At 38.9% G+C, this 12,225-nt stretch overlaps 1 protein-coding gene across 2 annotated transcripts; it reads right to left on the bottom strand.

Moving 5' to 3' along the window:
- Positions 1 to 3,083: 3,083 nt before the first annotated feature.
- LOC125230525 (sphingolipid delta(4)-desaturase DES1-like) lies at positions 3,084 to 10,354 on the bottom strand. Of its 2 annotated transcripts, none has more exons than XM_048135704.1 (8): positions 10,215 to 10,354; positions 9,688 to 9,875; positions 6,323 to 6,499; positions 5,735 to 5,874; positions 4,783 to 4,996; positions 4,202 to 4,267; positions 3,888 to 4,033; positions 3,084 to 3,296 (listed from the first exon to the last, which is right to left on the bottom strand). In XM_048135704.1, the coding sequence occupies exons 2-8, from the start codon at positions 9,767 to 9,769 to the stop codon at positions 3,156 to 3,158; spliced, it is 966 nt and encodes a 321-aa protein (XP_047991661.1). In that variant the 5' UTR covers positions 9,770 to 9,875; positions 10,215 to 10,354; the 3' UTR covers positions 3,084 to 3,155. The 2 variants fall into 2 exon arrangements, with proteins under 2 accessions (XP_047991661.1, XP_047991662.1); XM_048135705.1 differs by having other exon boundaries at positions 9,688 to 9,854; positions 10,215 to 10,279.
- Positions 10,355 to 12,225: the final 1,871 nt, after the last annotated feature.

Below are 12,225 nucleotides of genomic sequence, written 5' to 3' on the forward strand. Positions count from 1 at the left end.
GAACTCTTTACAGCGTTCGTGGTCAACGGGTGACTGGGGAAAAATTAAAATGTGCAAAAGCTACCCACTTACAAGAAATATTAACGAACCATGACCGCTACCCTGCCACGCTGCCGGTGATTATACGCGATTTAATCCGTTTCTATAGTTTTATTTCATGATTTTGTGTAAAATTATGTCCTCGTTATGTCTAACGTAAACTGCGAGGTCACCGCCAGCTCATCTCCACTTACTTTGGAGGATCCCCAACATAAGGCGCTGTATGTTTCGTTAGCCCTAGAGTTAACTAACTTTTTGCCTCAATTAAAGCCTAATCACATTATCAAGCCCATTTTTCGTCGCGGTGACTATGACAATATTCGTAAAGAACTATCTGAGACCGATTGGTTATGTCTGGCTAACATGGATGTTGAGACCTCTGTCACGTACTTCTATACTGTCCTTAGTAATTTAATAGTAAAATATGTTCCGCATAAACCAGTATTTTCTAATAATAGGTATCCGCCGTGGTTTTCACGTGCGCTAATTAAAATTCGAAAGCAGAAGTTGACCATTCATAAGCGATGGAAAACCTATGGAAATCCCTTAGATAGGGCTGAATTCGTTTTATTGAGATCTAGGGAGCATAAAATGGCTAAAAAGTGTTATAATGATTTTATTTCTTTGGCTGAGGACAAAATTCACCATAATCCTAATTACTTTTGGTCCTTTATGAAATCAAAATTTCCGAGCAATCATATACCAGATCAGATGTCTTATCGTGGTGATTCATCTAAGGATGGACAGACCATCAGCAACTTTTTTAATACTTATTTTAACTCTGTTTTTGTACCTGATCTGTCTGTGCCACTGGACGTGTCACTCGCGCCTGTAGACTCACTTATTGACCTCGGTAGCTTTGATATTTCAGAGGACAGTGTTTTTGAGTATTTAAAAAGGGTAAACATTAGTAAGGGTAGTGGTACTGATATGATACATCCTTATTTCATCCTTATGTGCGCTAAAGAGCTTACCGCGCCTTTAACGCAGATATATAGAAAGTCTTTATCGGAGGGCCACTTTCCTATTAAATGGAAAAGTGCTCTAATTACACCAATTTATAAAAGTGGGGATGCAGGTCAGGTAATGAATTATAGACCAATTAGTAAACTAAATATTTTTGCTAAAATTTTTGAGAAATTAGTATACAATAGAATAACTGCCGCTTTCTATCAGCATATCGCGCCCAGTCAGCATGGTTTTTGTCAAGGTCGTAGTGTTGACACAAATCTCCTTACCTTCTCGGATTTTATTATAAATAGTTTATCTTCTGGCCACCAGGTGGATGCCGTGTATACCGATTTTTCGAAATGTTTTGATAAAATTAACCATAATCACTTAATTAAGAAATTATTAGAACTCGGTATACACGGTGACCTTCTGCGGTGGATTAAATCGTATCTTTCTAACCGGAGTCAGGCAGTAGCGTTGAAGGGATATACATCTTGTTTTCTGCCTGTCCCTTCTGGAGTACCCCAGGGCTCCCACCTAGGTCCCTTATTGTTTATCCTGTACGTCAATGACATGGCGACCTGCTTCCGTAATGCTGAACATCTTGTTTACGCGGATGACACCAAAATTTTTAGAGCTATATCGTCGGAAGCTGACTGCCTTTCATTGCAACAAGATTTAAATAATTTTTACCAATATTGCTTAGACAATCACCTATTCTTAAATACCGACAAATGCTTTATAATTAGTTTTAGCCGCAAACTGAATCCAATAATTTTTAACTACTCTCTTTGTGGTAATATGATAGCACGGGTATCATCCATTAGGGATTTAGGTGTTACAATGGACTCACAATTGAACTATAACTTGCATATTGATAACTTATGTAAGCGTGCTTATAAAAAGTTAGGGATGATTCTTCGTATTGGCCAGCCTTTTAAGAGACCTATTACCTACAAATTGTTATTTTATTCCTTAGTTAGAAGTATCCTCGAATTTGGTAGTATAGTTTGGTCTCCTCAGTACCAAGTTCACATTGACCGTTTGGAGAGGATACAAAATATTTTCTTAAAATCACTTGCCTACAGAACAGGTAACTATTTTGAAAATTCCGCATTAGCGGCTAAATATTTTTGTGTCCCGTCTTTATCCAATCGCAGGAATTACTTAGATGTAATGTTTTTGTTTAAAATTCTTAGAGGTGCTATTAATAGTCCAGATCTCCTGAAGTTAGTGAACTTTGGTTGTCCGCGTCTCCCCTTACGGCCTAGACCTTTATTCCATGTTAGTTTTTCTCGTAAGAACTATGCTAAGCATACTTTTTTCAGACGAGTTCCCAGTTTATATAATAAACTTTTATTCGATATTGATCCCTTTAATAATTCGTTATCTAGTTTAAAATTGCAAGTGAGACGTAAACTTTTTAAATAACTTTATTATAGTAAACAATAGGTATTCCTTGATGTCTGTATTTATTGATGCTTTTTGAATCGTAATTGTATGTGTTGCATTTCTTTTTTGAACTACGTTGTATTTATTATACTATGTACTACGCTGTTTTATAACTACATACCTACTGTTTTAAGTTAACTTCATATGTATTTTATGAACCTCCAGGTCTGTTTGTATTACTTTCAGTTTTTTGTAGGTACTCTATGTACTACACCTATGTATGATGTATATTACGACTGTTTGTGTTCTAAATAAATTAAAAATAAAAAAAATAAATAAACCTTGCAACGACACACGAGTGAAAAACCTTACAAATGCGATCAGTGTAGTTAGGCAACCGCTAAAGTGTGCTGAATCTAGCATTCGATGTTTTCTGTGAAACAGTAGCCTGGGACTGATATTGCTTGTCAGTCCACTAGTAATACAGTGTTACTTTTTATAACAGGCAATAGTTTATAGATTTGATGTCCTGGATATGTAAGAAAATAATAAAACTTAGCAAAAGGAAGTCTAAAGTTGCTAATGGGTTGGCAACGCGCATTTGACACCCCTTGAGTTGCAGGCGTCCATAGGTCACGGTGACCGCTTTCCATCAGGTGGAACGTATGCTTGTTTGCCACGGACGTAGTATTAAAAAAAACTTCAAATATCATATAAGTATCTTATATTTCATTTTGTTTATGGCTTGACCCGCGCGGCGGGGCCGCCAGGAGTTAGTTGTGGTGCGGTTGCTGCCTGCGAATAACCCGCGCGGCGGGGCCGAGCGCTGGGTCGGTCACGAACTGGTACATTGCTACCAGGTAACTGCGGTGATGCGGTAGCTCATCGTAGAACTCGCTGGCGATGCGTTTCAGCTTAAATTATAAATAAATATATAAATATTATACCTACAACATTCTTACACAGATTGATCGAGTCCCGCGGTAAGCCCGATGGCTTGTATGTGGGGACTGGGACAACGATATATATAAATTAATTATTTATCTTTAGCACAAAAATAAAAAATAATTAAGTATTCCAAATTTCAAATCGATTGCATAAGTAGTTCTCGAGATATTCAGAATTGTGACAGACAGACGACGGACAGAGTCACACCGTATGGGTTCCTTTTGTATCTTTTTGGTACGGAACCTTAAAAATATCTAAGGGTTACCGCCTATGACAGAATAGCCGATATTTCTCACACGGAAGTATAACTAAAGCATGGAATCCATGCTAAAATAAGAGCTTGGTGACATGTATCTTACTCACACCATGACACCACACTATTACCGTTTGTATATGAGCGAATGAGACAAAGTTCCGCAACTTATTTCGTTTTTCGAAGGTGGTCACTAGATTTCTCACAAGATTTCTCAAGTGTAGGGATGTGCCACGTCGGTAGTGATGTTCCCTTACACTAGTATTATAGGTATACATATGTTCTGAGGAATACAGGTACTAACCTCCGGTAACCGACTGCCAGGTATCGCAGGGAAGTCGTGGTGCTCCATATGGTAGCCCAGGTTGAAAGTGATGTAGTTAGCCACACCGTAGTAGGAATACGTCTCGACACCTTTCTTGAACATGTAGTGCTCCGATATGAAGTGTCCTGAAAGAAGAAAGCAGGCCTAGCATAGGTACTAGTGTCTCTCACTTTTTGTAAATGCGAAAGGGTATGACGCCGACGCAATCACGCCACGCGACCATGCTGATACGGCGAGTTTGAAGAAAAAACACAATTACTTAAGTAATAAACAAGAATAAAAATAAAGTGTACCTGCTAATGGATGCCAACCCATCGACAACAGGGTTCCGAGGATGAGGTACCACACCGCCTTCCAACCTGCAACACAAATAATCCAGGTACGGTAACGATCCTAAATGAGTATAAACTTTGCCGTAGCTGTTTTTGAACCTGACTAAACACTCATTATTTTAATTTATTTACATTCATCAAGTTGGCTGACCAACATATCTTCTAAAGATTGTGACGTGTCTCTCTGTCTGTCTGTGTGTGTGTCTGTTTGTAGCATCGTAGCTCCCAAACGGATGAACCGATTTAGATTTAGTTTTTTTTGTTTGAAAGCTGAGTTAGTCGGGAGATTCTCAGCCATGAAAATCGGTCGTCTAAGTGTCGTTAAATCTTTCCACCTACTGAGAACTCACCGTACCAGTCACTAGCAATATATGTTCGAAGGCCGTAAAAATATCTGACACGATCATATTCGCACAGCAATAAGAACGTGTCGCATATTTTTGCAGCCTTCGAAGAGTAGGAACCTACCGCCGCCGGTGACTGAGCCACATACGCGTTGAAGACTAGCTTTTACCGAAAAAAGGCATTATCTGAGAACTTACCGAATAGTTGAACCACGCACGCGTTGAAGGCCATCTGGACGACGATGTTGAGCAGCTCCAGCCGTTCCAGCGCCATGGGGCGCACCAGCAGCGGCCGCACCGTGTACAGCACGGGCAGCAGCGCCAACCACGCCAGCTTGCCCAACGTGCCCGTGAACAGCCGAGCCTCCCACACCGTGGGCAGATCTGGGTCCATGTCGTCTACGCCTTGGTACTGGAAAAGAGTGAAAAAAAAAATCATTTTCAATGTTTTTAGGGTGTGTGGTGGAAAAACGGAAATCTTATAGGATTATTCGTGCGTTTTTACGAACATTAAGATCAAGAGCGTTTTTTTTTTTTTTTTATTATGGACTGATCGGCGATTGACCCTAGTCACACCTGATGGGAAGTGAAGACAGAGTCTAAGATGGAGCTCACCGATTCAGTAATAGCCTATTCACTCTTCGTTTAAAGAGACCGAGGTCGTATTTTTCTGGGAACACCGATGCTGGGAGCGCATTCCATTCCTTTGCAGTCCGCATTACAAAGGATGAGGCAAATCGTTTTGTGCGGATAAATGGAACACTAACCACATACGGGTGCATTCGGCGGTATAATACGGGACTGAATAGGCCCATACAAAAAGCGTAGGTACCACTGAAATGTATGGGCTTAAAACTAGATGGCGCTGTTTATTCGCAGCCTGAAAGTGGCCAAAATCATATTTTCCCCAAATATTTTTGAGTGTTTATATTTTTTATAAGAACAAATGACATATTTCTTTATTTTAATATTGTGATATCATGTCATACATATTTAAAAAAAATTGTAGGCATCATCAGTGCAGTTATGATAGTTCCTATTTTAATAGGTGGCGCTAAAAATCGAGGTATGAGTCTTAGGAAGTGTGAAGTATGTAACAAATCCTATATAAATAATCCTTGATATTACTATGGATTTGAGGAGGAGGTACCTTATGATGTTCCATGTGGTACTTCTTGAAGGTGATGGAGGCGGGCAGGCCGAGCGGCAGGTTGGCCACCATACCGAACAGACGGTTGGCGAGGGGCCGCGCGTGTCCGAAAGCAAAATTGTGCGCGATCTCGTGGAGCGCTACAAGAAGAAAACTTTTAAAATGTACCTACACATCATCGTTTCGGAAAGGGATAAAGACACTTTTCATTGGGACTCTATGTTTTGAAAAAAAAAAACATTTTCAATCAATGGAATCACACCAAAAATATAAAACTCGACTCGTGTTTCGCCTCTCTACGAGGCATCTTTAGGAGGTGCTGGCCGTGCAAGATCCGGTAACTGATTAGCAAAGTAATGTTCTACGAGTAAAATTTGAATTAGTTTTTTGTTTATAATTAAACAAATAATTTATTAAGGAAAACAGGTTACTCTTAAAGAAGCTCAGACAGTGTCAACTTACGTCTTGTACTGAGACTGACTGAAATAGCATGACACGTTTCACACGTTTGTACGTTTCCGTGAGAATACGAAGAAAAACCTTTTCGCACTACATCTGTAGTATAGTAGGTATAACGCCGTTACCTACCGACCATGAGTGCGTGGTTGACAAATCCCCCGAAGCAGTACGCAGTAACGAGGAGCAGCGGCCAGCTGAGCTGGTGGATGAAGGGCAGAGCCACCAGCTGTACCACCACCAAGCCCATCACCACCCACTTGAAGTTCGGGTCATGTCCGAACAGTTGTTTAATTTCGGGGTATTTTTCTGAAAGACACAGGTGTAAATATTCAGTACAACGCCCAGCATGTCCGATCTTCTTCCTTCCTATTATAGTTCGTTTTATTTATCATTAGAGAGAACATAAATGAACGAAGCACGTGTCACGTGAATCCGCGCGCGAACGCAGGTAGGAGCCGTACGAGGCCCTTTGCCTGTTCGTTATACCCATAAGATCACGTGTTCGGCGTATATCACTTGTATCAGGAGCCCTAGTAAATAGTGATTCCGCTATCTCAATTACTCTGCCTCTTTATCTGTTTGAAAAATAGTAATTTATCTTAAGTATAATTCTTATCGCATTGTAAGAAGCCTAAAAACAAATGGCGTTGAACTTTTTAAACTGAAAATATACCGATAATAATGAGGAAGGCGTCAATAAATAATTTGACCCGACCCGAAAGATAATGAACTATCGAAACATTCGAAACTCGTGTCATAATAGGTAAGTATGAAAAGGATGTAAGAAATAAAACTAAAAAGGAATAAATAAAATATGATCAGTCTTTTATACTTATGGGCAGGATATGTTTGGTCCAACTATTAATAAGACTATAAATTTATATTAATTAGGTACTGAACCGCGATTAGTTTGGGATTGAGATAGCTGTCACTCGTCACTTCATACAAACTTTGAACTTGACGTAAATATGTAGGTATTGTACCTACCTGCGTATGTTGGATTAAATATTAAAATAAATAAATATATTATAGGACATTTTTTTTACACGGATTGACTGAGCCCCACGGGAAGCTCAGGAAGGCTTGTACTGTGGGTACTTAGACAACGATAATTATAATTATATAATATACATATATACATAGAAAACAGCCATGAGATCCGTTCTGATCTTCATCAGCAGTTCCACTGCACCAAATATCACTGTTTCACTGTTCTGGACGTGAAGTGCATGTTGTTCTTATAAAAATACCAACGTCACTAAGTCACTATAGGTGTGCCGTTTAGATTTGAGGACTTCTGTTCTGACCATCATCAGCAGTTCCATAGAACTGGGTTCTAATACAAATTCAAAAAAAAATTCAAAATCGGTCCAGTAACGACCGAGATATCGTGGAAAGAACTTTAAAAAATTATAAAACAATAATTTTTAAGAAAAAAAAACCGCCGCCTTTGGGGTTCTGGTGAAAGCTACTTGCGAATGTTGGATTGTGTAGAAATGTGTAGGTATTTTTTGTAACTGCTTTTAATGCTTTAATTATTCGATGGCAACAAAAATCAATATACGTATACCGTTAAGGTTTGAGGAGTTTCCTCAATTCCTCATGAATCCGATTATAAGAAATCGAAGCTTGACAAAATTTGACTTGAAAACTCAATATGCTTAACAAACATAACTAAATAAATGTTACTGTTCTGAACTTAAATGCATGCTGTTCTAATAAAATACCAAAGTCACTATAAGTGTGCCGTTAAGATTTGAGGAGTTCGGTTCTGACCATCATCAGGAGTTCCACTGCACCAAATGTCACTGTTCTGGACGTAAGTGCATGCTGTTCTTATAAAAATACCAAAGTCACTATAAGCGTGCCGTTTAGATTTGAGGAGTTCGGTTCTGACCATCATCAGCACTTCCACTGCACCAAATGTCACTGTTCTGGACGTAAGTGCATGCTGTTCTTATAAAAATACCAAAGTCACTATAAGCGTGCCGTTCAGATTTGAGGAGTTCCGTTCTGACCATCATCAGCAGTTCCACTGCACCAAATGTCACTGTTCCGTAAATACATGCTGTTCCTTAAAAAACACAAAAATCACCATGTGTGCCTTTCAGATTTGAGGAGTTCCCTCGATTTCTCCAGGAAATTTCAAAAGCGTTCCAGTAACGACGGAGATATCGTGGAACAAACATAAAAAAAAATAAAAAAAAAATTAGGAAAAAAAAACCGTCGCCTTTCGGGTTCTGGTGAAAGCTACACCTTGCGAATGTTGGATTCTGTAGAAATGTGTAAGTATTTTTTAAAACTGCTTTTAATGCTTTAATTATTAGATGGCAACACAAATGAATATACGTATAACGTTAAGGTTTCCTCAATTCCTCATGAATCCGATTATATATTATAAGAAATCGAAGCTTGACAAACTTTGACTTGAAAACTCAATATGCTTAACAAACATAACTAAATAAATGTCACTGTTCTGAACTTAAATGCATGATTTTCTTACAAAAATATCAAAGTCACTATAAGTGTGCCGTTCAGATTTGAGGAGTTCGGTTCTGACCATCATCAGCAGTTCCACTGTACCAAATGTCACTGTTCTAGACGTAAGCGCATGCTGTTCTTATAAAAATGCCAAATTCACTATAAGCGTGCCGTTCAGATTTGAGGAGTTTGGTTCTGGCCATCATCAGCAGTTCCACTGCACCAAATGTCACTGTTCTGGACGAAAGTGCATGCTGTTCTTATAAAAATACCAAAGTCACTATAAGCGTGCCGTTCAGATTTGAAGAGTTCCGTTCTGGCCATCATCAGCAGTTCCACTGCACCAAATGTCACTGTTCCGTACCTAAATGCATGCTGTTCCTTTAAAAACACAAAAATCACCATATGTATGCCTTTCAGATTCGAGGAGTTCCCTCGATTTCTCCAGGATCCCATCATCAGAACTGGGTTCTGAGAAAAATGGGACCAATCTGTATGCATATACATTCAATAAAAAAAAAATTCAAAATCGGTCCAGTAACGACGGAGATATCGAGGAACAAACATAAAAAAAAAAAAACATACAGACGACTTGATAACCGTCCTTCTTGAGAGATATGAGGCGACGGTTAAAAAAAACATACAGACGAATTGAGAACCGTCCTTCCTTGAGATATTTGAGGCGGCGGTTAAAAATACAGACGAATTGAGAACCACCTTTCTTGCGATTTGGGGCAGCGGAAAAAATGTCGTACGATACACGTGCGAAGAGGAAAAGCGTAACTCGTGTCATTTTAAAACACTAGGTACTCAAATTACACAAAAATTGCTATAACTTCGAAGGTGTAAGAGGCGTATAACATTATATAAATACAAAGTTATAGTGAGTAGACGGACTTGCCTAATATACGGTTTTCTCCGCATTGACTACATACGTTCTGATTGGCCTGCAAATAAATGTTTGAAAGTAGAGCGAATATTGGCAGAAGTGGTCAGTTATTCAAGGCGCTTACCTAGAATCATTTTCCGGCGACTGGAATGAGGCTCCTCAGTGTAGACCCACTCGAAGTCCGTTCGGGATACTTTAGCACCCATATTTCAAATCCGAACAGTCCGTTCAGAAAGGAAGAAACAGTTTTTTGGGTGATATGTTAAGTGTCTCTAAAAAGTTCCGTTGCACCTGAGATATATATATGTAGAACTTTTGATATAAGTAGTACATTACGATACAAGTGCGTAAAAAAGGAAATTCGAAACGAGTGGCGATAAATTAAAACACGTCCGACGGGAGCGTTTTAAATCGACACGAGTTACAAATTTCTTTTTCGCACGTGTATCGTACGAAGTTTTTCAGTACAGATGGCCCTCCGAAGTTTCGACCTGACAAGAAATGATCCACTTCTCACACTAGTGCATAAAGCACCATCTGTACTGAAAATAAGCTTAAGCTTAAAGCTCGTAACTCGTGTCGATTTAAAACACTCCCTTCGGTCGTGTTTTAATTTATCAACATTCGTTTCGAAGTTTCTTTTTTACGCACTTGTATCGTAATGTACTATTAACTAAGTATATCTCTCAGCTCGTTTAACGTACAGTCAAAGTATCTATACAATGACAATACGTGGAGTCACTCTCTTTATACCAGGAGGAACTAATACTTCCACTCAATACATAATTACGTAATCTTTTATTTTTGATGTGATAAGCCGTTCTAAACCAAAACATCATATTACCATTCGATTTATAACGTCTTATGACCTTTAGGCATGAGACCAGAGAGTGCCCTGAATAGGCCTTTATATCTTAGAAGTGTTTATCTTATTTTACATCAGCGTTTTTCAAACTCTGGGGCGTGCCCCCAAGGGCCATCACACATTACAACATTTCAAGGTTTTCGGTGGCTGGGGAGCGTGGACATTTCATTTTAGGGCGAGACGTGACAACTTGACGTGGCAAGACATGAATTGAAATCGAACTGGCCCTTTCTCACTAAAAATAGGCGTTAATTTGACGACCGATTTGGCCTAGCGCGTAGTTACATTTTGGTAGTGACCCTGCCTGCGAAGCCGCGGTCCCGGGTTCGAATCCCGGTAAGGGAATTTATTTGTGTGATGAGCACAAATATTTGTTCCTGAGTCATGGATGTTTTCTACGTATATAAGTATGTATTTATCTATATAAGTAAGTATATCGTCGCCTAGCACCCATAGTACAAGCTTTGCTTAGTTTGGGGCTAGGTTGATCTGTGTAGGGTGTCCCCCCATAAATTGCAATCGCGATCCTGTCCGACCTCTTACAGAAATGGTTTGCATACTAGTGTCATGAGGGTAATAAACCGCAACGAACAACAAAATCCTATCGCGAGAAGCGTGTTTCTGTTGCTGAGAATGCCGAGTCAATTTATAATCTAGGTATGACAGAATAAATACGGTTAATTTTTAGCCCCGTATTCATGTTACCATGAATACGTGGCTTTACATCAACAAATATCTCTGTTCAAGTTTCGCACATCCTCGTCAATCCTTGCTATTTCCAACAAAGAAGCGATAGGAGGGGATTAAGAATTTGCTGTACAAATTTCCTGCCATGCAAATTTCTCGTAGGTGGAAAACCTCCTTCAGGCAGCAGGGAGGCATGCTCAAAAATAGTTTGGGAACCGCTGTTTTAGATCGTGGTCGCTGGCGTGTCGCATCAGTTCGGCGTTCGGCTACTATATAAATCATTATAAAACAAGCGCCTCAAAAAAGATGTCCACATATTTAATAATACTTACTTATAAAGATAAAATCACTATTTTAAATAACTTGAAAATGTTATATGGAATATCAGTTCTTATTTTCGTTTTGGGTGAGTTTTTCGTTTTGTCCTTAAGTATAACCAAGGATGATTTATATAGGATTGACAATCTTCATACTAAGAATCGTACCCCAATTTTTTTGCGCCATCTATTATAGATGGCGCAAAAAAATTGGGGTACTATCATAACTACACTGATGACGCCTCCAAATTTCTTTTTTTCAAAATGTGTATTGACGTGATATCATGGGGAAAATATGATTTTTGCCACTTCCAGGCTGCGAAACAGCGCCATCTAGTTTTATCCGTAAAAGGCCCATACATTTCAGGGGTACACTTTTTATATGGCCTTAGTCTGTCCCGGTAATAGGTATATAGCATAAGGCCGTGTAAGAAAATACCATTGTTAATATTTCTATAATATGTATGTTCCCTAAAGTGAATGATGATGGAATTCATCGATAAGCATTTTCTTTTCAAATACCGGACGTTTTAAAAGTGAACTGACAGTCCATAATTCGATGATATTTAATTATTTACTTCTTACCTGAATTTAGACTTAATATAATCTGTATGTCGCAGGGAAATGGCTAAAACAGAGATTTCATCAAATTACTAAGGGATATGATCAAATCACGCAGGATGTCAAAATGGCGAATCCATTTTATCATTTCTCTAGAAAATTTCAGTCATTTGACTAAATCCCTTACTCTGTTTAGTGAAATCACAAAATCGACCAATAGACACGCCACGTT

Source organism: Leguminivora glycinivorella, chromosome 10 (assembly GCF_023078275.1).
Source record: "Leguminivora glycinivorella isolate SPB_JAAS2020 chromosome 10, LegGlyc_1.1, whole genome shotgun sequence".
NCBI lineage: Eukaryota > Metazoa > Arthropoda > Insecta > Lepidoptera > Tortricidae > Leguminivora > Leguminivora glycinivorella.